Source organism: Delphinapterus leucas, chromosome 1 (assembly GCF_059928025.1).
Source record: "Delphinapterus leucas isolate spDelLeu-1000000601 "Yukka" chromosome 1, BTC_Dleu_Yukka2, whole genome shotgun sequence".
In the NCBI taxonomy this organism is placed as follows: Eukaryota; Metazoa; Chordata; class Mammalia; order Artiodactyla; family Monodontidae; genus Delphinapterus; species Delphinapterus leucas.
The window spans coordinates 160947587-160975078 of NC_143129.1; the positions used below are offsets into that span (position 1 = coordinate 160947587).

At 47.3% G+C, this 27492-nt stretch overlaps 1 protein-coding gene across 1 annotated transcript in view; it reads left to right on the forward strand.

The window, feature by feature from the left end:
• GRIK3 (glutamate ionotropic receptor kainate type subunit 3) overlaps window positions 1-27492 on the forward strand; it is a 230854-nt gene that overhangs the window by 129184 nt on the left and 74178 nt on the right. Inside the window, 2 exon segments of the mRNA XM_089895906.1 lie at window positions 13315-13491; window positions 23514-23771. Coding sequence (XP_089752032.1) covers window positions 13315-13491; window positions 23514-23771 — 435 coding nt within the window.

Sequence of the window (27492 nt, forward strand, 5' to 3'; positions counted from 1 at the left end):
CAGCATCTTGAAGTCCTGTCTTTAAGAGCTCCCACCGGGGAGAGGTGTACCCAGGAGGCCCACCTGGGAGAGCTCATCCCAGAGTCAGGAGCCATGGGGGAGGGGGTGGGGGGCGGAGCCTGCAGGTCAACTTTGTGTTGCGGCCTAATCAAAACAACACATGTTTTGCTCCATCAGACCCCCTTCTGTCATTCCAGCAGCATTGTCAGAGAAGAAACAAAACAGAGAAATGGAGGTTGATTCTATAATTAGTGCACTTTCTTCACTGTTCATTCAGGATCTCCAGAGATCAATTAGATTGCTTTTAAGCTAAAAGGCATCTGAATAAGTATTTAACCTGCATAGCAATTGATATTTAAAACAGATGAGGTTGGGATTAATAATGCAGAGCTGGGCTGGCTCCTTCCTCCGCTAATTTCCCAGGTTCTACTCCCCCTGCCCCTGCCCCTTGCCTCTGCCCACACCGCATCCCAGTGGCCTTAGGCTGGCCTCCTGGCCTCCTCAGGGCAGGGCTGTGGGCAGGCAGGCTGCTGCTGAGGGAGGGCTATCTTCCGGATGCTGACACCATTGTGGAGCGGGGCCCCGGGTTCGCAGAGGAGCTTCGGTTAGGGCTGCTTTGAGGGTCCACCCCCAGCCAGAATCAGGTCCTTTCTCTCCAGCCATCCAGCCATGTCACCAGGCACATGGCACCCTATCTACCCCTGCAAGGGGCAGGGGCCTGGAAGGTTGCCTGCTGAGGGCACGCCAGCCTCAGCTTCCTCCTCTAGTAAGAGCCGATCATGGCCAGAGAAGGGGAGACGTAGGAGCTTGCAAACTGCAGGACCTGGGTACCCGCCCTGCTGGGCATCTTCATGGCAGGTGGTCTGGAGGACATTTGTGTGCTTTTTGCTTTGTCATTTAAGTATCAAAGTCCTGAACAGGAATTAGCTTTTAAAAGCAAGTAGTGTGTGTGTCTGTGTGTGTGTGTGTGTGTGTGTGTGTGTGTGTGTGTGTGTGTACAGGCACGCACTCATGTACTTATGGACGTATTTATTTAATAAACATGTCTCAGCATCCTCTCTGTGCTAGATAGTGTTAGACACTGGAGCGGGAAAGAGATGCCAGGACTACTAAGGTGTGTCTCCACCCTCCAGATGCCCACAGCCTAACAGGGAGGGAGTGGGGGAGATGACACATAACACAGGTGAGGGTGGGTACAGAGGACGAATTTGGAGCTTAGGGAAGGCGTCTTAGTTGGGAGCTCCCCAAAGCGGACCCTGCAACAAGTTAGGGTGCAAGTAGTTTATCTGGGAGATGATTCCAGGAAGTATGGCGATGGAGCAGGAAAGTGAGATGGGGAAGGAGGAAAGCCAGTGAAGGTGTGTCCGCAGGTGGCTTGTGCTGTGGGTAACTGGGGCTCAGCCCCGCTGGGGCCCTTTGAAAAACTGGGTAGATCGTGTCTCGGAATTGCACCTTTGAGGGGCGAGGAAGCCGGGGTTCATCCGCCTGCTCCCTGCCTCCTCAGCTGAGGCTCTGCTGAGCTCAGCTCCCTGGCTGTTGTGTTCTGTCCCTCGCTTGCCACAGCTGCACCATCGCCAGCGAATTCCAAGGGGGGCAGAGGAAATGTCTGCAGACAGCCCCTGGCGGGGCATGGGGGAGGGAGGAGGACACAAGGACAGCGTTTGCTACACAAGGCTCAGAAGAGAAATATGGAAACCAGCTTTGGAAGGAGGAAACAGAAGGAAAGGCGATCCAGGCAGAAGGGGAGCACACTCGAAAGCACAGAGGCACAAAGGGGAGGGTGACAGGTACAGTGTGAGTGGAGGATGTCCTGCGTGGAGGAGGTCAGGCTGGCCTGGGAAGGGCCTCGAATGCCAGGCTTATGGCTGGCCTTTCTGCTGTGGGCAGGTGTGCATGGGGGTGGGCTGTGTGACGGCTCTGCCCATCAAGGAGGTGGGACAGCCCCATCAGGGACTCGGGATTCAGGATCTTCTTTCTTTTAGCCCCTCCGGCAAGGGCGCTCACTCACTGCCCCTGGGCCCCAGCTCTTCCACCTGATGACAGCCCATCGGTCATCAGGGTCTCTGGGCAGCACGGGAGCCTCCAGCCATCCTCCCGACATGGTGGATTCTGCAATTTTTTTTTTTTTTTTTTTTTTGCGGTACGCGGGCCTCTCACTGTTGTGGCCTCTCCTGTTACGGAGCACAGGCTCCGGACACGCAGGCTCAGCGGCCACGGCTCACGGGCTCAGCCGCTCCGTGGCACGTGGGATCTTCCCGGACCGGGGCACGAACCCATGTCCCCTGCATCGGCAGGCGGACTCTCAACCACTGCGCCACCAGGGAAGCCCGGATTCTGCATTATTTGACTTGCGTGTCCCTGAGTTGTACTGACAAAGCTCCGCATATCATCAGATCAATTAAAACAACTGCCACCAGGCTCCAGGACTCCATCAGGAGGCCTCCCCTGGGGCCCTCCGGGATTGCAATCCTCTCCTCAGATCTGTTCTTTCTCTGGATACCCCCATTTAATTTAAAGCCCCCCAGCTTCCCTGTCACTACAAAATTGTAACTTCTTGCCCTTATGAGGGCTTACAATGTGGCTTAGATGATTTATGCCATTTAAGCCTCAAAATAGAGCTATGTTGTAAGTGTGACTAATATCCCTGTTTTCAGATGACCAAACAGAGGCACAGGGCAGGGAAGGGATTTGCCCAAGTTTGCACAGCTGGGAAATGGCAGGGTCAATTCCAATTCAGGCAGCCTGACTGTGGAGTCCACAGGCTTGACTGCACTCCCATTCTGGTCCAGATTCCAGGGTCTTCTTTGATGCTCCCTCTCGCAGGCCCCCATCTCCCTCCTTCATCTCATCACAGATCAGTCCTAGAGAAGCAAACCCAGCAGCTCCCCTCCTGCCTGGCCCCTGCTTCACTCCCTCCCCACTGGCCCTGCCCTAGCCCAAGTCCTCATCCTCAAGAACCTACCCACGGCCATTCTCTCCCTCGCCGGTGCCATGTTCCTTCCACAGCTCAGCGCGGAGCAGGGCAGATGCTGCCTTATCCACAGAGACATCCATGACTCCCTCTTCTCCCTCTTCTCCACCTTTCCAGACATTCTGATCCCATGGAGAGTTTTTACCCATAGCGATTTTATGTGTGCCCCTTCTCTCATTTCCTCTTCCGAGCTGTGAGCTCCCGAAGGCCTGGGAGTATGCCTGATCTCCTTCTGACTCATCTAGTGTTCAGCATGGTTCCTTGTTCATGGTTGTAGCCTATAAACTGCCTGGGGAATGAATGAATGAATGAACGAACGAATCAACAAACCCAGAGGAGGGGAAACACACAGACTCCTTGTCTCCTCTCCCTCGCCCAGGACCTCAGAAAGCCTATGCTTGGCACTTTTCCACTGGGCACTGCTTACCTTCTGTAAACCACCTATTATGCCCAGTGGGGGAAGTCAGCCAGTGTGTCCCCTCATCTCCTTCTGCTGAGACCAGGGCACAGAGAGGCCCAGAAGCAAATCCCCAGGCACTGCTGAGGCCCTGAAGGGCTGGCTAAGGTGCAGTAGAAAGCAGAGCCTGGTTCTTCCTACCCACGGGCTACAGAGAGCCGCAGGGGCCCTGGCAGGGAGAAGAGAGAGCGCTGATTGCTGCTCGGAACAGACAGGGAGGCGGCGGGGAAGAGGCTGTAGCAACAATCTCACTGATTAGCGTCTCAATCTCCACGACACCTTGGAAACTTCAGAAAAAGAACAAAGCAGACTGGAAAAGAAAGAACAGACTTAGGCCCCAGAGGACTGATGGTGCCTGGGCCTGGTGCTGGGAACATGAATGTCTCCTGGGACTTGGCTGCCAGACAGACAGGTGGCGGCACGTTGCAGGCTCGGCCGGAGTCTGCCAGGCTCACTGAGGTTGGGGCTGGGCTGGCTGGGCTGCTTTTGCAAGGGCCAAATTCAAGAGCACAAAGTTGTTCAAGAGAAAGGAACATCTCAGGACTCCAGACCAGCCCTAGACAGTCATGAGGTCATGGGCTTAATCAGGGGACTCGGTCTTCTGCTTGCATCTGCCCTGGGACCTGTGCGCTGGAGGGTCTCTAGGGCCACTTGCCCAGAGGGAGTGTGTGTTGGGACAGCAGGGGCTGTGGGCGGTGCCTCCTTGCTCTTCATGATGAGACGTGGCAGGACAGCACCGTATATTTGAGGTCACAGGCCACCATAGGTCATCTGGGAGGCAGGGCAATGCCACCGCTTGGGCCATTTCCAGAGACAGAAAAAGCAATCTTAAAGATAAGGGTGTTTGGCTTCCCTGGTGGCGCAGTGGTTGAGAGTCTGCCTGCCGATGCAGGGGACACGGGTTCGTGCCCCGGTCCGGGAAGATCCCACATGCCGCGGAGCAGCTGGGCCCGTGAGCCATGGCCTCTGAGCCTGCGCATCCCGAGCCTGTGCTCCGCAATGGGAGAGGCCACAACAGTGAGAGGCCCGCGTACCACAAAAAAAATAAAAATCAAAATAAGGGTGTTTATGCTTAGGGCAGTCAGAATGTTTCTCGAAACATATGACAACATGTCACTGTAGAAGGAGCAAGAAGGAAGTCGGTTCCGGTTGGCACAGCTAGTTCGAGCGTTCCTCCCCCACCCCCGGCCTTGCGTTTCGCTGTCTGTAGATGAGGTTAGTTCTGAGCAGTGGTTTTCATGCTGCGCCTGGTGGAGCCCTGGGGGTTACAGAGCCTTCTCGGGAACTGTGGCATCCAGTCTTTAAGAGTCCAGATGATGGAAATGGGCTTGGGCAGTGGTGTGCTGGTAATCACACTCTCCAGGGCGGAAAACAAACAGCTCACTTGTAGCACCTGCTTATTTCTGTGGTATAAACATTCTCGTTGTGGCTGCTTTCAAGCTGCCGATGTTTTAGTAACTCACTTTCACAACTCCTGGAAAGGTAGCAGTTGACACTAACAAGCTGGCTTTGGTTGCAGAAGAGCATTTACCACATAGTAGTTTTCACAACCCCTTTAACCTCCCTGGGCCTCCGCTTTTTCTTGTGTAAAATGGGGCAATAATCATTTCTGTCTAATGGGGTTGTAGAGGTTCTTGTAATAAATGAAGCAGGCGGAAAGCATTCAGCATCATCCCCAGCACATAATCAGTTTTGTTATGGTTATTATTATTATTGTTATTTGTTTTACCCATTGGGCTTACACTCAAGATTTTGTTGGAAGAAAATGATCCAACTGCACCTGTGCTCCACCCCTGCTAACATCTTCTGGGACCCATCGCACAGCACACACGCACACACACACAATCCTATTTCCTCAGCAGCCGTGGCGTCTCTGCTCCATTTTATTAAAGCAGAAAGCAGTGACAATTATTTTCATAATGAACTAGCTCTTCAAATTAATGCCAATTACGCTATGCAATCATGATTAAGATTATGCATTAATCAACGGTGCCAACCTACTTATTAGCCTCTTTAAATAATGATCATGAGGAATGTATGGGAAGGAAGAGAATAGAGAGGAGCCAGTTGAATGGGGGAGCTGCTTCGAAGCGGTGTGGGGTGCTCTTTCCAGAAGCCAAGACCCAAAGCAGCCTTTCTTCCATGGGGTGGAGCCTGAATTAGAACCCCAGCCCATCAGACACCGAGCTTCCAAAGCTCCCTGATCTATAGAGCCCCCTGCAAAAAAGAGAAAGGGGGCAAGAGGACCCAGAAGGGAGAGGGTAGAGGAACCCTCAAAGGTTTTTCAAAGGATGAGGTTCGGTGCTGCCCTTCCCTTCCTCCAAAAGAACTGAAAGGTAAGTGTTGTTGATACTCTCCCTGAAGCAACGTCACCTCTATCTTAGGTCGGGTTCCCCAGATGCAGAGCCTGAGTCAAGGATTCAGATACCTGGGGTCGATAACAGGGAAGAGTGCTCTTTAGGAAAACCCTGTCGGGGAGTGAGCAAAGCAGGATAGGGAAGGGGACAGGGATGGACCAAGATGCAGCCTTGGGTAAGATCTGGTCTTCGTCTGATGCAAGGTGGGGCTGTTGGGAGGGCCTGTGGAGCATACCTGCACCACAGAGTTATACCAACCCTAAGGCAAGGGGACCACCCTTTTAAGTCCCAGTATCATTCAGTCATTGGCTACACACTGCCCCAATGGGAAGAAGTGAGAATAGTTCTCTAGAGAGAAGGGCAGCCTGTGAATGGAACCAAGACTCAAACCCATGTCTGCTACATCCAGAACCCACTCTCTGAACCTCTGCACTGTATCTAAACATTTGCTGCCTGGGTGTCCCAATACATTCAAATTTGGGGCATCATCTTGCCCTTAATGTTCAAGTAAAATGACCCATCCTTGCCTGTGTTTGGGGGATAGAGATGGGGGAACAACCTCTCCCCAGCAACATCTCTGAGATGCCCCAGGGCTTCTGGTTTCTCCTAATCACCTCTTGTTCCAACTTCCTTCTCTGCTGAATTTTCCATCCCCTCTCATCCCACCTCCTGCACCTCTTGTCCTCTTTCTACCCTGATTCACCCTATGCTGGACTCTGCCCACCTTCCTTCCCTGTCCCCAAAGAGCACAAGCTGGGGTAAGTTTTCTGTGACCAACTTTACCAAATGATGGGGCTCCTGTAAGGAGGGAGATGACAGCACACACAGATCAGGCTAACTGGGCACTAAGAACCAGACATCACTGTGTTAACATGGCCCTTCCTGCCGTGGCCTCACCCGCCTTTGGTCCTGGGCTATATTGTCCTCTTCTTTCTCTCTTTTTGGGCCCACTTCCTGTCTATTCCCTTTCTCCTGGGCCATTCTCTCCAATCCTCCCCACACAAAAATTCAACATCCCATCTTTGTTTCTTTTGCACAGCAATTCAGTACTATCATCGTCTTATCTTCTCCATCCAGGCCCTAAGGTGCTTTTCCCTCTGAGATAAAGGCTTCCCTTCCCCTGGAAGAGGTCATAGACTACAGCCCACTGGCCAAATCCAGCTCACCACCTGTTTTTGTAAATAAAACTTCATTGAAACATAGCCACATCCATTGTTTACATATGCTGCTTTCATGCTACAATGGAAGAGTCCATTAGACCTTCTGGCCCACAAAGCCCAAACTATTTACTATCCGCTCCTTTACAGAAAATGTTTGCCAACCCCTGCCCTAGAATGTAGAAGCTCAGAATTCGTTTTGTTTTTCTAAATAGCATTGTTTCACTCCTACTTTAATAACTGCCCTTTACTAAGTCCTCACCATGTCCCCTGCATTTAGCTACATTGTTTTCTTTCTTCCACGCAACAATCAACCCTTGGAAGTGTGTACCCCATTTTGCAGATGGAGAAACTGAGTCTCAGAGAGAGTAACTTCCTTCAGTGGGTAGAGCCAGGGTTTGGACTGGGGCCTGACTGTCTCTGGAACCTAAGTTGGGAACAGCTGATTACCATACATGCTGGTTATGGTCATCTATGGTCATCTGTTTATTGTCAGCTGAGTCCTCCTTAAGAGCAGGGCCCAGGACTGAGTTCTCTTATCCCAGCACCCAGTGACAAGTGGGCAGATACCAGTGGGTATTCATGGGACTGAATTGTGTATCCACCGGGCTTGGGTCTCAGTGGCTTGTGACCCCCTCTCTCTTCTCCTCCCCACCTGCCAAGGTCTGAGAGGCAAGCAAGGATGTGTGAAGCCCTAGGAAATGGCCCATTGTCCCATGACCTTTGATCCTCATTTGGGATGGGGCTCTCTAATGACTAGATTTCTCCCCAGCCTTTCTTGGAAGAATTTTTTTTGATGTTTACATGTTAAAATGTTAAAAATAATACTCATTCATTGTAAATAATATGGAAAAATCAAGAAACTACAAAGAGCAAGATTAAAAGTATCCATAAACCTCTTCTTCCCAGAGAAACTCACTGGTACCATGGTATAAATCCTTCCAGTCTTTTTTCTGTAAATATAGTTATGTGCTTTTTATTTGATAAATAGGTTTCATACTGTAATATTATTTTGTTGCCTTTGGGGGTGGGCAGGATGAGCATTTCCTGTACCATTAAGTATGTTTTAAGAGCGTTTTTTAAAAGCTTTTCTCCTTATTACCAAAGCTCCGTGCAGAACATTTGCGGGGGAAAGCACTAAGCAAAAGCAATCCATTATCTTTTTACTTTATAGAAAGAACCTCTGTTAACATTTTGGTGTACGCCCTTCTGGTATGTCCTTTTTGATTTTAATTGGAATTGCATTAAATTTGTAAATTAATTTGAGGAGAGCTGACATCTTTACAATATTGAGCCTTCCCTTCCAGGAGAAAGTTATGTCTCTCCATTTATTCAAGTCTTCTTTTATGTCCCCCAGTAAAGGTTTGTAGTTTTCTTGATAAAGGAATAGCACATTTATTGTAAAGTATCTTATTCTTTTGTTGTTGCTTTTGTGAATAGGGTCTCTTTTTCCCCTTGCAATTCCTCACTGTTTATTGCTGATTTATAGGAAGGCTGTACATTTTTCTATATATGTTTTATAGGCTGGTCCCCTGATGAGCTTCCTGTTTACTTTCTACTAGGTTTTGATATGATTCTCTTGAGTTTTTAAGAGAATGGTAATAAGCATGTGCAAATAATGTGTCTTTTCTCTGACTGCATGGCCACGATTTGTTATTTTTGCCTTATATACTATGATTTTAAAGACTGTTTTATTATGGAGGACGTCTGTCACATATACTTAGGGAGAATGGTATAATGAATCCCTGTGTACCCACCACCTGGCCCCAGCAATCAGCGACCCATGGCCTTTCCTGTCCTATCTGCATTCCCTTCACATCCACCCCTCCCATATTATTCTGAAGCAAATCCCGGACACCATATCCTGCCATCCAACACCCTGACTGTTAATGCCTGCTAGTTGTTCTGCCATATGGATGGGTTTTAATATATTGAGTAATCTACTTTTGAACATCAAGTTGTTTCTATTTTTTTCAATATTATTTCAAGATACTATTTCAAGAATATCCTTATACATAAATGTTTATGTTACTGTAACTTTTTCTAAATTTGTATCCATAGAAATGGGATTACTGGATCTTATGGTATTTTGATCCCTTATTTTCCTTTAAACACATACACACAATCCCATGATGGCTTTTCTGATTAGAAATATAACACATGTTCCCTGCAGAACTTTTTGAAAATACAGAAAAAGCACAAAGAAGGGAATTCAAATCACCCGTAATCCTCCCACTCAGAGAGACCCCCTCTTAACATTTGGGGCTGCAGTCTGCTCGTCGTTTTACAGATGTGCTCAGCATGTTTGTGCATCCCCACACAGACTCACATGCATGCACTCTATGTGTTACAAACCGTAAGCCTGCTGGAATACCCACGGGGGTGGGAGGGCAGCAGATTTATTTGTTTACTTTTTAAAATATTCACTGTTTTTTTTTAAAAATTTAAAACAATTGAACAACCCGGATACCCATCAACTGGTGGTGAACGGGTAAATAAAATGTGGTACATCCGTAGAAAGTAATACTATTTAACCATAAAAAGAAATGATGTACTGATACGTGCTACAACATAGATGAGCCTCAGAAGTGTTATGCTCAGTGAAAGAAACCAGATGCAGAAGACCACACACTGCATGATTCCATTTAAATGAAATGCCTGGAAAAGACAAATCTCTAGAAACAGAAAGTAAATGAGTGGTTGCCTGAGGCTGGAGGATAGGGGGTGAAAACAATGATTGACTGTAAGTGGGCACCAGGGATCTTATTGGGGTGATGGAAATGTTCAGTAGCTGGATTGTGGTGATGGTCACACAATTTAGTAAATTTGCTAAAAATCATTGTACACTCAAAACAGTGAATTTTGTGAAATTTCTTCATGTAAATAATAACACAATTAAGTTGATTTTTTTTTAAGAATAGAGGTTTATTTTGGGAAAATAAGCAGAAAGAACAAAATAAGAAATCTATTACATACAACTGTACACTTGTGTTGTTTTGAAATGCCCCCTCTTGTCAATGATATGAATCCCTCCTCATCTTCCTTCTATTCTTCCTCTTCTAACGTGGGGTCACACTGCATCTCCTGCTTTACAACTTTTGTTTTTCACTTAAAAATATATAATGGGGCTTCCCTCGTGGCGCAGTGGTTGAGAGTCCGCCTGCCGATGCAGGGGACACGGGTTCGTGCCCTGGTCCGGGAGGATCCCACATGCCGCGGAGCGGCTGGGCCTGTGGGCCATGGCCGCTGAGCCTGCACGTCCGGAGCCTGTGCTCCGCAACGGGAGAGGCCACAACAGTGAGAGGCCCGCGTACCACAAAAAAAAAAAAAAAAGTGTATATATATATATATATATATATATATATATATATATATCATGGATACTTCCCGATCATTACATGTTTGCTATTATATGGGAATATATAACAAATTGCCAATTGCCATTTATTTACTGTTTCTCTGGTGTTGAGCATCTCTAGATCTGCCTCCTCACACATGATCTGCGTGCCCATCGTTGGAATCAGTTCCTAGAAACCAGAGATATGAGTTCAATATGTGAGCATTTTTAAGGCTTTTGATACATTTCTAATGGCCATCAAGGAAGGAGGGTGTACCGGTTCCCACTTTTACCAACAGTTAAGCAAATGATTGTTTCCAAACACCCTCGGCAAAGCTGGGACAGGCAAAAATGGTATTTCACTGTTGGTTTAAATTGAGTTTATTTGACTATAAGAGTGGATGCACATTTCTTCATATGTGTTAATAACTCCTTTGTATTCTTTTTTTTTCTTTTGTGAAATGCCCATCCTTGCCCTTTGTACGTTTTTGTATTGGAGGATTTGTCTTTTTTAAGGGTTTTAAGTGCTTTTTATAAAATAAGAACATCAACCTTTATACTGCCATATATGTTACCTATATTATTTCCCGGTTTGTTGTTTGCTATTTAATTCTGTTTATGAAAATTTTGAAATCTACACATTTTGTATTATTTCTGTGGAGTTATAAATCTTTCTCCTATGGTTTCTGACTATTGGAATGCCTAGGAAGGCCTCCTCCACCTCAATATTGTAAAATATTCACCTATATTGTCTTTTTAGGTAGTTTAGTAGAGTTATTTGCCCCCCTTCCTTCCCTTACTTTCTTGCTATTTAATCTTTGCTCCATCTGGAACTTTTTTTTTTTTCTTTTGATATATAGCTTAAGATTGGAATCTAAATTAAATTTCTCCCAAATAATTGAATAATTGTCTCAGCACAATTAATGAATAATTCATCTTCTACCTTCTGATTGGAAATAGCCATCTTTATCATGTCTTAAATACTTATCTCTACTTGAATCTTTTTCTGGGGGCTTTTATCTCGTTCCATTGGCCTGTGTTCTCATATACCATTAGGACATGGTTTTAATTATTTTGGCTTTATGATATATTTTAAATCTGGCAGTGCAAGCCATCTCTCATCTCTTTTTAGGCTGTCTCCTGTTTAATCTTCCAGATGTATTTTAGAGTCATTTTGTCAAGTTAAAAAAAAAATATATACACACACACACACACACACACACACACACATATTCTTCTATGATTCTGACTGGAATTATTTGGAGAAAAACTGACACCTCTACCCTCGACCCTACCTACCCAGGAACATGACATGCCTCCTCGTTTAAATCTATTTTTATGTCTCTCACTTAAGGTTTTTTTGTCATTTTTAATATTGGAGTTGGTTCATGATTAGTTATTTACTATTTTGTTGATATTGTAAAGGAAATCCTTTTGCCATTAAGTTTTTACTTGTTGTTGCTGATTTAAAGAAACACTTAATTTGGGCTAACTGGTCATTGAACTTGAGTCTCCTACTAGTTCTTACTAGTTTTCATGTTTAGGGATTATTATAAGAGATTTTAGGAAGGCATTTATATCACTGGCAAATAAGAATTTTTTTCTTTCCAAGGGATGTGCCTCTAAATTCTTTTTCCTTCTTATTTCATTGGTTAATGGTGTGGTGTGACTCTACACACCTCCTCTTTTTTTTTCCTTTAATGAGAATGCCTCTAGTGTTTCACCATTAGTGATATTAAAGGCCAATTTGAGCTGAAGATGCTTCAAGGAAGTATCTCTTCTAGAGCTAGATTATTAAGCATTCTTTTTTTTTTAACATCTTTATTGGAGTATAATTGCTTTACAATGGTGTGTTAGTTTCTGCTGTATAACAAAGTGAATCAGCTATATGTACACATATATCCCCATATCCCCTCACTCTTGTGTCTCCCTCCCACCCTCCCTATCCCACCCCTCTAGGTGATCACATAGCACCGAGCTCATCTCCCTGTGCTATGTGGCTGCTTCCCACTAGCTATCTATTTTACATTTGGTAGTGTATATATGTCCATGCCACTCTCTCACTTCGTCCCAGCTTACCCTTCCCCCTCCCCATGTCCTCAAGTCCATTCTCTACGTCTGCGTCTGTATTCCTGTCCTGCCCCTAGGTTCTTCAGAACCTTTTTTTTTTTTTTTTTTAGATTCCATATATATGTGTTAGCATATGGTATTTGTTTTTCTCTTTCTGACTTACTTCACTCTGTATGACAGACCCTGGGTCCATCCACCTCACTACAAAAGACTCAATTTCGTTTCTTTTTATGGCTGAGTGATATTCCACTGTATATATGTGCCCCATCTTCTTTATCCATTCATCCGATGATGGACACTTAGGTTGTTTCCACCTCCTGGCTATTGTAAATAGAGCTGCAATGAACATTGTGGTACATGACTCTTTTTGAATTATGGTTTTCTCAGGGTATATGCCCAGTAGTGGGATTGCTGGGTCTTATGGTAGTTCTATTTTTAGTTTTTTAAGGAACCTCCATACTGTTCTCCATAGTGGCTGTATCAATTTACATTCCCACCAAATTTTATCAAATGCCTTCCTGTATTTTGTGAGTTGATCATATCTTTTTCCCTTTGAACTGTTGATGTGATGGAATGATATTCATAGATGTCTTTATATTGAACCACGCTTATACTCCTGGAATACAATTCTGTGGTCATGGCATGTTATCCTTGTAATAATATTCTGGTAGATTCTACTTGCCAGCACTGTATTGAGAATTTCATAGCAATATTCATAAGTTGGTCATTTTATTTGGGCTCTGTTTGTCAGTCTCTGTTATTAGGAATTTGCTAGCTGAGTGAAATGAACTCGGAGGATTTTCATATTTCTTACGCTCCAAAACAATTTCTACGTATGGGAGTAATCTGGCATATTATTGAACATTTGGAGGAAGAATCTTGCCCATAATACCGTCTGAACCAAGCGTCTTTCTTGGCAGCCCTCCTCCTTCCCCAGCACACACAATTGTACCCATCTCTCGCAGGAGGAATCTTTGAGTATGCAGACGGCCCCAACGCCCAGATCATGAATGCCGAGGAGCACGCCTTTCGATTTTCTGCCAACATCATCAACAGAAACAGGACACTGCTGCCCAACACAACCTTGACCTACGACATCCAGAGGATTCACTTCCACGACAGCTTCGAGGCCACCAAGAAGGGTGAGTGGGCCGCCCCCACTGCTCTTTCTGGCCTTGGGAGGGATAAGGCTGTGTTTGCTGTCCAAGGTCCTTAAAATGTGCCAAAGCTCTGGTTGGGTTTGGGGCCTAGAGCCTTTTCTGCGTGGTTTCAGGACCGGCCTCTGGCGCGGTTCGCTTAGGCCGTGTCATCTCTCAGGAGCGGCAGTTTGTCCATCAGGAGTTTCCAGGCCACAGGCAAAGGCCGTGAGGGAATGAGGGGGCCTCGGGAAGGGGTAGGGTATGAGAGGTGGGCCCCTGAGATGGGTAAGGAGGCCAGCCCAGGTCTCCAAATCCTCTGAACCAAAGCCAGCACTTTCAAACTTAGTTTGTCTTTCATTGAAATCCTGCCCAGGATATCAGTATTTAAAATATATATAAAACAGATTATGTAGAAGTTCAAATATGCAACACTTACTTGCCATAAAAAGACTTACTAGAAACAAAAACAGCTGCTGCTATGGGTACAACAATTTGACCCCAGCTGTGGATGGCACTTGAAGTCTGACATTGGCCTCAGCATTCAGTACGTTTCCATATTTTTTTTTTTGGCTGCATAATAACAAGAAAACCATAATTCACAAAAATAATTGTAGTAAATCCAATCATAGTTTTCCCCATATCTGAATTTTAAGAAATCAAAAATAAAATATTGGGCTGTGTTCTTTCGCATTAGTGACACATTTACAATAAACTCCAATGACTGCACAGAAAGGACTGAAGAACTTTATTCTAAGATCCTCACTAAAAAAACAAGGTAACTTGTCGATACCTGAATGAGCTAGCAGGTTCCAATGTGGCATATAGCTACATTTGAGTATACCAGTATGCTCTTTTTTTGCTGTCTTTAAAAATATCATTCATATATATGTGTAATTAGAATTTAACTTAAAGTCTTAGATAACTCTGGAAATAACTTCCATAGAACCCTAGAGTTCCATGGAACTCTATTAAAAAAAACCCTCAGACCTAAGGAGTCTCATTCCCAGGGTCATCCTTCCTATCGTATGCTATCATAGCCCCTTGCTTCTCTTCTTCAAGGCCCTTATCACAATTTGTAATTAAATAATTGTGTGTATTTAATATCTTTCTCCTCCTCTCCAACACAGCTGAGAGGAAGGCTCCTTCTTCTTAACTGATATAGCCCTGGCACCTAAAAGACTGGTCTATATTGTGTTCAATGAAATGACCATTGAATGAATCAATGAATGAATAGTGTGAGAACGGGGCATGAGGGGCTGAGCATCATTGCCCAGAATCCTTGTCAGCTGAGCTGACAGCATTATCCATGCATCTCGGGGAGACAGGCCCATCCACAAGATCCCCTTGGTCTTTCTAAGGAGTTCCCAGTGGCTAATCAAGGTGTCCTGGGCTCTCAGGTACAGACCTGCCAAGGTGCTGCCTGCTGCCATCTCTGTTTCCCAAAACCCCATTGCGGGTAAACACCTCAGTATAGAAGGGCAGAGTAGCGCGGGCTTGGAGCCAGACATCCTGGAACTGCACCCTGTCCATTCTGATATTAGTTGTGTGGCCTTGCACAAAACACCCAGTGCCTCAGCTTTCTTTTCGTCCACAAAATAGGCACCTGTGAAGTGCTTGGGACAGTGCCTGGCGCATATGAAGTGCCGTTGGCCTTGCTCTTATTACACTGGCTGCCTTGCTCTCCGCTCCCTGAGCCATCCTCAGGTCAGGGGCCTCACACCTTCAGGCGCTCTCCCACTGCCGTTGCCTGCCTCGCCCGCCCTGCTTCTCCTTGCATGGTGTGCTGAAGGTCGAGGGTTTCCTGGCATTGAACACAGCTGTCACTGACATTTCAGAGGCCACTGCCTCAGGGCCAAGCTGCACACAGACTAGAGGGACCCCACCCTGTTAGCCTTGTAGAGTGGTCCTTCACCCACCACTCCATCCCTCCTCTCCCCGTGCTGACGTGCACTCCTCCCTGCCCACATCCTCCACATCCTCCTAGCTCTTTGCCAACACGCACTGCGGCCAGCACCGTGTGGTCAGGTCTCCATCTCCCTGCTGAGAGTCCATGCTGGCACCCTCTGCCCAGCCTTGTCCAGCTAGAAAATGACTGACCTCAATCAAAAATCACTGCTCAGTGAAAAGGTCAAGACACAGAACAAATGCCCGGAGACGGAACAGAGAGGCCCGCGTGGACACCACCCCCCTAAGGGCTGGGTTGTGTCTTCTGTCCCTTTTGTCTAAAATTCACTAAAGGAATAGATGACTCTTGAGTGGTGCACGTGCCACTCAGCACAGGGACCTTCCCCGGCGGTGAGCCCGGGACAGGGCTTCAGAGCCTGCTGAGGCACTTCCTCCAGCAGGGGCTCACAATCCCACACTATGTGGAGTTGCCTGGCGGTGGCTGAGGAGACCCGAGACGGAAACACTCAGCTCTGGAAGTCCAGCCAGATGGGTCCAAGTGACCAAAGCCACAGCCCCTCCCCATCCTACAGCAGGTCACGTGCCTTGTTTGTTGGAGGGCCTACCTAGTCCAGCACTGACGTGACCCTCCAGACACATCTGTGCCACTGGCTCCCTCAGTCTCTGGGTTCTAGCCATCCCTGCCATCCTCAGGTGCCATGCTTCCTCCCACCTCAGGGCTTTTGCACATGCTGTTCCCTCTGCTTATAATCCCCTTTCCCCATCCCACATCTTTGTCTAAGGAACTCCTCCTCTTAGCCTTCTGGTCCTCAGGGGAGCCCTCCGCAAGCCTCTGGACAAGGTCAGGTCTCCCTGCTTCCATCTTATAACACCCTGGACCTTTTTTTTCACATCCCTGACCCCTGGTGGTGTGGGTGTGGGTGTGGGTGTGTGGGTATAATTATGTGATTATCGTCCATCTGTTCCGCTAGATTGCACGTCCCTTTGCCTCCTCACTACCGTACTGTAGAATCACGGTTCTGACTGCTGGTGCCATATACCAGTTTTGCCTGTTTTGGAACTTTACATGAGTAGAATACCAATGTGTACTTTTTGAGTCTTGCTTCTTTCACCCTACAGTAGATCTGTGAGATTCATCTGTATTGTTGAATGTAACAGTAGTCTCTTGTTCTTCATTGTCGTGTAGTGTTCCATTATACGAATAGACCACAGTTTTTAAAAATCAGATTTACTGTTGAGTATTTGAGTTGTTTCCATTTAAGTCCACAGAGTAGTTCTGCTATGAACGTTCTCATCGATGTCTTTTGGCGCACAAACGCACACGTTTTTCGTTGGATGCATACCCAGGAGTGGAAATGTGAGGTCATCCAATGTGCATATGTTCATCCTAACAGTTTTCCAAAGTTGCTGTACCTGTTGGCACTGCCCCCAGTAATGCAAGACAGTAGTAGTTGCTCCACGTCATTGCTAACTCGTGGTAAAGTCCGTTTTATTTTCGGTGGTTTATGTGGTGGATGTCTCACTGTGGTTTTATTTTGTATTTCTCTGATGACCAGAGATATTGAGCGTCTTTTCAGATACTAAGAGATCATTTGGAGCTTCCCTTTCTTGGAGGGCCTTTTGGAGGCTTTCAACCACTTTTGAAAATTGAGTTGCTTGTCATTTTCATATTGATTTGTATGAGTCTTTTATGTATTCTGGATATGTGTCCTCTGCTGGATATACATATTGCATATATCTTTTACAGATGAGCATGCCTTTTCACTCTCTTGGTAGTATCTTTTGAGGAGCAAACTTTTTCATTTAAAGGAGTCCAATTTATCAATATTTTCCATTATGACTAATGTCTTTTGTGTTCTGTTTTTGTCTATCCTAAGGTCATGAAGATATTCTCCCATGTTCTCTTCTGGAAGCTCTATTGTTTTATCTTTCATAGTTAACTCTATGATCTATCTCAAATTGATTTTCTGGGTCGGGTGGGAGGTAGGAGGTGAGGCTTATTTTTTCTACACAATGCTGGTGGGAATGAAAACTGGTTCAACTTCTCAGGAGAACTGTTTGGAAGTATCTACTAAAGTGAAATGTATGTCTGGAAGGTTGTCCCTAGCCACTTTCTTGATAATAGCCAAAAGTTGGAAATAAATGAAAGGTCCATCAACAGAAGAATGGATAGGTGGGGGGTACAGTTATACAATGGAATTGAATCAGCAATAAAAACAGAACCAGCTCTTGCTATGCACACCATCACAGATGAGGCTCACAGACATATTTTTGGGTGAATAAACAGTGGTCACCTCTGGAAGAGGGATATGAACTGGAGAGGGGAAGGCAGAACCTTCTTAGGTGTTGGAAATGTGCTATGTTTTGATCTAGGTAGTGGTTACATGAGCTCAGTTATATGTAAAAATTCATAAAATTCTGTGCTTCAAATCAGTGCGCTTTACTGAACTGTATTATATCTCAATAAAAAAATGTAAGTGGCTCCTCTCTACTGCCACTCTCCCTTAATGTCCTTTTGGTAATATACCTAAGACAGACCCCTGCTGTGGTTAGAAGCACCCCTGTCTGACCCTGGAGGCATTTCTGCTGTTGGATTATGCTGCCCATTGGGGACCCTCCATCCCTCGGGGAACCCCATGTTCTGTGATCTTTATTTTTTCTTTCGATCTTTGGTTTTTAAAAATGTATTCCTCGGGAGCATCATTAGGACTCTTCCAGAGGGGTGAACTTGGGCCTCATTCTAATTAACCCAAGGATAATTCATTTTCCCTAGGCAGAGGTTCTCATCACAGCTGGATCCAGCCACCTTGGGCCATGTGGGTTGAGGGGATGCAGAGGCACGGAGCCTGACACCACCTGCCCTGCCAGCTCTGGTTGAATTAGTCCTTTCCTCCACATGAGGCCCAGGAGGCCTTTCCCCATTAAGAGGGACTTTCACTTATTGTCTTTAGTTTTAAATGTTTTGTGGAAAATTAAAAGATCGGTGACTGCCAGGCAGTGCCTGAGCCAACAACCCAGAGAACATCTGTGTTTTCTTCCAAGCCTGACCGGAGTGGGGCTGGAATCGACCCAGCCCTCCCCAGGCTCCTCTGCCTCCATTTATTCTCTGGGCTGCTCAATTCCTTTTAAGACACAAATTGATCGGGATAATTTTTGCTATAACTACAATTGCCATGCAAAGGGGGTGCGGGGGGGGGGAACTGCATTCAGGCTGTAGACTCCGGCAATGACTGTGAACCACTGAGTTACTATAAAATGACCAGAAAATGGATTCAAAACTGAAGCCACAAATAATGTAATTACCGCTGTGTGTGCTCAGGGCTGCCAGAACAAGAGTTGGCTGCTGCCCTGGAAACATCTGGAGATAAAGCTGCTGTGGCGGCTGCTGCTCTAACCCTACCCTGGTCCCTTTGGGGCAGCAGTGTTCTTCCAGGCTGGAAGCTCCTCAGAGGGTGGAAGGAACACGGGAGGGATAGGAAAAGGGATGTGGAGAGAGGCCATGGAGAAGAAACAGGTGAAGGGCAGGACTGATGCCTCCTGCCGCCCAGCCGTGGGATCTAATCATTGCATCTCTGGGAGAATTGAAACCTAGTGTGGTCTTTATGATCATATCCCACTGTCGTGACCACTATCAAAACCAATGCAGTATCACCACAGTTACTGTTATCGCTGTCAGCCATGGTGTCACCTCCGCTCTTCACATCGACACCGCCGTCATCACCCCTGCTATCATCATCAGGGTCACTGCGGTGACAGCGACGTCTTCATCATCACCAAGCTCGTCAGTACCAGCGTCATCACCACCGTTCCTGCTACCCTCATCCCTGTTACAGCCACGGCATTAACCTCACCATGACCAGTCCCACCAACACCATCAAAATTGTTATCAACCCCATTCACATCCCTGCCAACATCACCATCACTGTCATGGCATCAGCATTTCATCGTCCCCTCTCATCACCACCGACGTCGTCACCACCTTTCCTGTTATCACCATCCACGTTGTTATCACCTCCTCTTCATCAGCACTTACATCGCCGTCATCGTTCCTACCGTCACAATCACCGTTACTGTCGTGGCATTGACATGTTTATCATCATGAGTCCCCTCATCACCGTCCCACCATTGTCGTAACGTCATCACTTTCCACCCTCACCAGTGCCATCACCATGCCTCACAGGATGGTCTTCACCATCACGGCCGTCACAGCTATCATTACAGTCACCTTTATCATCACGTCACATTCGACGTCAAAATCAAAATCACTTCCTTCAGGATCCCTCTCACAGTCCTCTGCATCGTTGTAATTTGTGGTGGGTCCGCTCTCAGTCAAACAGGATCCCCAGACCTTGGGCCTGGGCAGCGGGCATGACCTAAGCAGCTGGGCTGGGTGAGGATGGAGGTGGCAGGGCAGCATTCTTCTGCCTGCTTCAGGGTATGGATCGAAGCAGGAAATGCAAAAGACAGGTTCTTGGAGGGGGTAGTGGGAGGGAATGAGATGCAGAAGTTATTCAACCAAGTCATCAATCAGAAGGTCCTAGAAGGAAAAGAAGAAGAGTAAAGACAGTAGATAGTAGACTGGAAACCAGGGACATCAGAGGACCGCTAGGAGGTTCAAAACAGAAAGAGGAGGTAGAGCATGAGAGGCACCTACAGATTTCACAGGGTGCTTACATCTTCAGGTTTGGGCAAGAGGGAGTGACCAGGCCTGGATGGCTGTCCCGCACTATCGTCTTCTCTTCCATATTGGTGTCCAGTCTCTAGGGCTACAAAATGCTCAGGGAGCACTTGCTCATAAGGGGACGAGTGGCCAGAGAGACATTCAGCAAACCCAGAGAGCAGAAGAAGAGCATGAATGGGCAGTGAGACTATAGGTCAGGGCATGGCCTCCTTGGGGCACGGGCCCTGAAAAGGAGAACTGTCCCCAAATTGGACCATTTACCAACAAACCTAGGGCTCCAATTTTGGGAGCATTTATTATCTCTGGGGTTTATGTCACACACATTCACACAGAGTGCTGCCCGAGGTTTATTCGCTCTAGGGTGACAATAGCAGGGATGAAACAGTGCTTCCCAGACTTGATCTCCAGTCCCACCACTGTAGGAGCACCAGGAAGGCACCATATGCCCTATTGTATGTCCTCTCTTGCACTTGGCATTGGCCATGAGGAATCCTGGTCACCCAGGAGATGCCCTCTGTGCTGGGCCTGCTTCCTTCCATACATGGCTGTGCTGTCCCGTGTTCCAGGTGCTTCCATCAGACTCCTGGCAGTGACTAGCCTACCCCCCAGAGTGCTCTGTCACCCAGACCATAGTGGCATTCTCTGATGTTCTTGGGGGAAGTACAAATTTCAGGAGAAATAACTAAATTATACAATATCTCCTATTCCTAGGAGGCAGTAAGGGAGGAGAAGTGGATATCAGTGGAGAGGAAAAATACCCTGAAGACCATACATTATGACCAATTCAAACCACCCTGTATCTTTGGATCCCTTAGCCCAGGCAAGAGGGGCTCTTTCCCAGGGCCTGTGCTTTGGAGGGGCTGCCCTTACCCTCCCCTGGTTGATGTCGCCTCTGAGCACAAGGGGTCATTCAGACCAAGGGGACTTGCCCACCAGGAGCCTGTGCCCTGCCCTTCTAGTCTTTGCTCCAAGTATCTAGAACCCTGAATTGCCTGCCCACTTGGCTCTGTGCCCATCTCTAGGCCTGCACGAGCCTCTGCCCTGGCCTGTCCTCTGGAGGGAGAACCACACACCCATGGTCACAGTCCTAGGCCCTATGTAGGGGTGACCAAGAGACAGCTGTTTGCAAGGAGTGTGGACAGAGCTTGGACATAAGAAGTGGGGTGTCCCCATCCAAAGTTCAAGGCCCTTTATGGTTCAGGGTGGAACCAATGGTCAAAGAGGAGGGGGCAGTGTAGAGGCTGGTGCCTTGTCTCCCCACATCACTGAGTAGGAGAAGTCTCCGTTCTCACCTGATTTACAGGTTGTTAGGAAGGCATATTTGCCAAGGTAGGAGAAAAGCACATGTTTTATATAACAGTTTGTTAGCTTGACTTAAAAACATTTAAATATTTAGCCACTTGGTATGTGGGCCTCTCTTTGTTCTTTGGCCCTGGGCCTTGCAAATCTTAGGGGTGAGCCTGAGCCCAGTAGGTCATTCCCAGAGGCTCTTGAGGCAGCCAGGATGTGTCTGAATCCACTGTGTGTCCATGTCTTGCCTCCTCCTACATGCATCATATGTTCATACGTGTGCACATAGTGTCATTCCCATGGCCACAGGCTGGTGGGTGTACTGATGCTCCACTGATGGCTGCAAGGGACAGAAAGCTGAACCCTAACTTGCTTAAGCGAAAAGAGAATGTATTGGTCCATGTAACCAAAGTCCAGGGCTCCACTTGATCGTCGGTCTCACATTTCTTTCTCTCTCTTAGCTCTTCTGTCCCCCACACTGACTCTACTCACAGACAAGCACTGTGCTCTTCCTGTGAGCACAGAGGGCCACTCCACCTCCACATCTTACCTCCTCCCAGGTCCAGTTAGAGCAGGAAGTTCCCCCTTTTCAGTGGGAGGTCTCGTGCCATCCCATTGGCTCCAACTGGTCACATGACCATCCTCCAAACCAATGTCTGTGGCCTGGGGGCAGTGAGTGAGCAGTCAGTCGGCTGGGGTCTGGGTCCCTAGCACTACCCCTGCGGGATTGGAAGTGGGAAAGGCAGTGGAGCCCAAAGGAAAACTAGAGACAGTTGCCAGAGAAAGGGCAGTGGCTCCTGGGGAGCCCCTGACTGCCCCTGAGAGGTCCCACTTTATGGATCTTTTAGACACAATCCCTGTAAGCCTATGCCCCGCTCTGAGGCCCAGCTGCCCTCGTTTCTGCTCATTTCATGCTCTGCCGTGACCGCTGATGCCTGCCCTTCCCAGAAGCATCTGCAGTCTGACCTGCCTGAGTCCTTGGGCCTCCCCCAGGAATGTGAGCTGTTTGAAGGCAGGGATTCGGCATCCATTCACTCAGCACCTACTCAGACCAGATTTAAGCACTGTTGAAACAGCAATAAACAGCACAGATCAAGCCCTTGCCTCTCTGGAGCTTACCACACTCTAGTGGGAGGAGAAAGTCAACAAATGAACAAGACTTCAGTGGTCATTTAATAGATAAAAGAAACAAAGCAGGTGTGGGTTTTCGGGAGTGTGTCTTTTTTTTTTAATTGAAGTATAGTTGTGTTAGATTCAGGTGTAGAGCAAAGTGATTCTGTTATGCACACACTCACACACACATATACACATACATATAAACCATTGAGTATAGTTCCCTGTGCTGTGCAGTAGGTCCTTGTTGGTTATCTATGTTATATTAGTAGAGTATATCTGTTAATCCCAAATTCCTAATTTATCCCTCCCCCTCTTTCCCCTTTGGCAACCATAAGTTTGTTTTCTATGTCTGTGGGTCTGTTTCTGTTTTGTAAATAAGTTCGTTTGTATCATTTTTTTAGATTCCACATATAAGCGATATCACGTGATATTTATCTTTCTCTGTCCGACTTCACTTAGTATGATAATCTCTAGGTCCATCCATGTTGCTGCAAATGGCATTATTTCATTTTTTATGGCTGAGTAATGTTCCATAGTGTGTGTGTGTGTGTGTGTGTGTGTGTGTGTGTGTATGCCACATCTTCTTTATCCATTCATCTGTTGATGGACATCCAGGTTGTGTCCATGTTTTGACTATTGTAAATAGTGCTGTAATGAACAATAGGGTGTATGTATCTTTTCAAATTAGATTATTCTCTGGATATATGCCCAGGAGTGGGATTGATGGATTATATGGTAGGTCTATTTTTAGCTTTTTAAGGAACCTCCATACTGTTCTCCATAGTGGCTGTACCAACTTATATTCCCACCAATGGTGTATACTCATTATCTCATTCAACTTCCCTATGATTCTCTAAGGTGGGGGCTATTACAACCCCAGTTTCCAGATGAGGAAGCTGAGATTCAGAGAGCTCACCAGTCGCCCACCTCAGAGGGGTTTTCAAGATCACTGCTCCCCTGCCCCCAATGCCCAGATGCCTGATGAGACAGCACTGACCCCTGTACCATCCCTCCCTCCCTCTTTCTGTTGCAGCCTGTGACCAGCTGGCACTGGGGGTGGTGGCGATCTTTGGGCCATCCCAGGGCTCCTGCACCAATGCCGTCCAGTCCATCTGCAACGCGCTGGAGGTGCCCCACATCCAGCTGCGCTGGAAGCACCACCCACTGGACAACAAAGACACCTTCTATGTGAACCTGTACCCGGACTACGCCTCTCTCAGCCATGCCATCCTCGACCTGGTCCAGTACCTCAAGTGGCGGTCGGCCACCGTGGTCTATGACGACAGCACAGGTGGGTAGCCAGGCCTGGCTGGGCCAAGGGCAGGAGATGAGGGTGGCAGAGCCCCAGGATCGGGATCTTTGCTGCTCGCTCAACTCAGCTGCCCCTGGGGAAAAAGTCCACACTTACACCCAAGCCTCATCTAGTCACTGATGCTCGCCCTGCATTCACCTGCAGCCCGGTACACACCAGCCACACTCACCCAGCCCAGCCCACTTCACACCTGCCCTACACTCCCGCCTCCACCCCAGCAGCGTGCTCCAATCTGCACTCACGCCTGCACGGCCACGCCCACACCTGCCAGCACCCTCCATTCACACATTCTGCTCTGCAGCAAACGCATCCAACTCCGTGCTGGCTACGAGCGCAGACTCTGGACTCAAACCAAACAGTACGCGATGCACGCAGGCTCTGCGCTTACTAGCTGGGCAGCACGGAGCTGTTTCCTCTCCTCCTCTTTCTTTCCAAAGACTCAAGTCCCAAGATATTTCTTAGCCCTGCCTCTTAAGAGAGTGACCTTGGCGAGTCACTTAACCCATCTGGCCCTGCTCTTCCCACCTGACAAGTCAAGAGCTACAGCAGCCAGCTTGGAGAGAGCCCTCCAGCTCTCAGCTGCCCGTGATTCAATGTCAGCTCTTGATTACCTCCTAATGGGGAGTCGGGATAGTGGGGAGAGAATCCCTCAGAAAAGACGATCAGAGATTTAGTTAACTCAGGATTCGACAAGCATGTCTTGAGTTCCTGCTATACCCAAAGCGCCAGACAGTGGATACTGGACGGCAGAGACCCCAAGCCCTACTCAGTGCCCCCAGTTATTGAGAGCCACTCCTGCCCAGCTCCAGGTCATGGCAGTGTTGCTGCAGCCCTGTAGTTCTGCCTGTCTTAACGTACCACTGTGAATGACTGTCTATCTTTGAGCCTGTTTCTGCTTCCAGACCATGGGTCTTTGGTACCTCCGGGGTTTAGCACAGCACCTGGTACAATGTAGACGTTTAAATGTTTGGTTGAATTGAATTGAATTGAACTGAACATAAAATGGAAATAAACTATAATTAAATATGGCTGGAAAGGATGTGTTGGGCACTGGTAAGGAAGAAGAAATAAAGATGTGGCTATTCCATCTTCTTTAGAGAAGTTAGTCATATTGAAGTGGGGTGAGTGCACACCCAGAGCTCACTGGTCTTTCTAGGCCATCGGAGCTAAGAACCAAGTGACACATACATACAGTCAGAGCTAGAGGCACCTGGGGAGAGGAAGCTCCATGGCCTTGGCTAGTCTGGGCTGATTTACCAGAGGAGGAGAGACGTGAGCCTGGCCTTGAGGATGGATGGACAAGGAGAGGAGTCACGAAGGCATCACAGGAGGGGGAAGAGTGGGAGCAAGATGAGGAGGTGGGACTGTGCATGGCGGTCTCATCAAGAGCACAGCCTGGCAGGGAAAAGGATCCCAGTGTGGAGGGGAGGAGGAAAAGGTCAGATAAACGGCACGTATGAGGCTGTGGGCAAGGTCTCTGCTCTCTAGCTTCAGAGTTCAGACTTTACCTTGTAAGCAGCCGGGGACCACTGAGTGTTGTTGAGCAAAGAAACAGAATAATGAAAGCAGAGTTTTAGAAGGTGGCACTGACAGCAGTGTACAGAGGGTTGGAGGGAGAACCTGGAGCTGGAAGACTGAGGCAGAGGCGGCCACGTTGGTCCAGGCAGGAACAAAGGGGCTGCTTGGAAGAGAACTGGTGGCCAGAATGGAAGAAAAGAATTAGATGTGAGCAGGTAATACTGAAGATTTGTAGGAGTGTCATGGGTACAGAGTAGTCAGAACAGACACTGGCATAAACCACGGCCCAGCAGTACTGGTGCCTCCAGGCTGGATGGGGGTAGCGGGAGAGGCTTTGCAGAGGAAAAGATGCTGTGGCATGAAGGTGGATGCCAGTGAGACTGGTCAGAGTGGATGCTGAGGCCTGGAGCCTCCTCTCCGCAAGGATGTCTAGCTCTGACTGTATGTACACATCACTTGATTCTTAGCTCTGATGACCAGTGACCTCTGGGTGGGCACTCACTCCCCTATTAACTTCTCAAAAGAAGATGGAATAACATCTTCATTTCTTCCCCCTTTCCAGTGCCCAACACACTCTTTCCTGTAGTATTTAATTATAGTTTGATTTAACTTGATATTCAATTCAATTCAATTCAACAAATATTTTAAAACTTAGGGGAGTCAGTGATGGAGCTGGTTTGGTCAAGAAGAACTTAGTACTAGGGATTCAGGGTTGGATTCAGTCAAACAATAGTATAACTTTGATGAAGAATAGTAAGTAGTAAGAAGTATGCTTCCAGAATCAGGATATTTCAAAGGGACAGGACAGCTTGTGGGTCATCAAACCCATGGAATGGGAAGCACTTTATAGCAGACTGAATATGTTTGCTTTGAGGGTTGTTTCCATTAGGATGTTTTGTCTGTGAGTAACAGACAGCCCAACTCAAATCGACTGGAGCGGTAGCCACTTAGTTATCTCACTGACAAGAAGTCTGGAGATGGGCCTTTCCAGGGCTGTTTTAGCAGTTCAGCAGAGTCAGGGTGCTGAGTCAGTATCAATGCAGTTCTCTTGACTTGCCCCCTCATAGTCACAATAAAGTTGCTGCAGCTCCAAGCATCACATCCTCACATGATGATACCACAGGTAGTGGTAAGGAAAGAGGTAGAAGCCAAAGAGATTAATGCGATTCGTGCCTCTTATCAGGGAGGAAAATCTGTCTCATAACCTTCCAACAGACCACACTATACAGCTCATTGAGTCTGCACCTACCACCCTAAACACATTCAGATAGGAATGGGACTGCCACTCATTGGCTTTCACCCATCCCAAGTCACGTCTTGGGGCTGGCACGTGGCCACCCAAATAAAATCATGGTTCTCTCAGTATGCTTGAAAAGGGTACGTTAGTTATCTATCTCTATAATAATTCTGTGTAACAAATCACCCCAAAACTTAGTGACTTAAAATAATAAGCATTTATTTAGCTCACAAGCCTCTGGGGTCAGTGACCGACTGAGATTGGCCAGGCAGTTGTTCTAGTCTCAGCTGGATCGCTCACCTTCTTGGGGGTCGGCTGACTGCTGGCTGATCTAGACTGGCCTTGGCTGAGATGGTGGGGTAGCTGGGCTCTCAATCCTCCAGCAGGCTAGCCCAGGCGTGTCGTCATGACGATGGCAGAGGTGAAAAGAACAAACCCAGTGTGTAATTCCATTTCAAGTGTTTGCTTATGTCATGCCTGCTGATACACCATTGGCCAAAACAGTTGACATGGTTGAGCCCAACGTCGTGGGTAGAGCAAGTCACCTGCCCCCGCAGCTGGAGGGCACTGCAAAATTACATGACAAAGGATGGGGATGTAGAGAGGGGTGAAGAATTGGGGTCATCACTGCAATCCACTGCAGGGAGAACTGTTTTAAAATGCACCTGGGATCTAAAGGGTAGATACGACCAAGTGATGATATGAAGAGGCCAATAGCATAGAAAGAAGAGTTGTTACTTACAGTTCCCTAGAAGAAGGGGGCACACCATGGCACCCAGGGCCACATGGAGGGTTGGTCAGGAGGCAGGAGCAAGGGGAAATCATGGGCAAGAGCCTTTATTAATTACTTATTACTATAGGTGGAATTTGTTAGGTGCAAACGTCCCGTGTGGGGCAGGAAGCAAAACAGATTGTAGGGCTTGTAGTTGGAGAGTTTATAATACG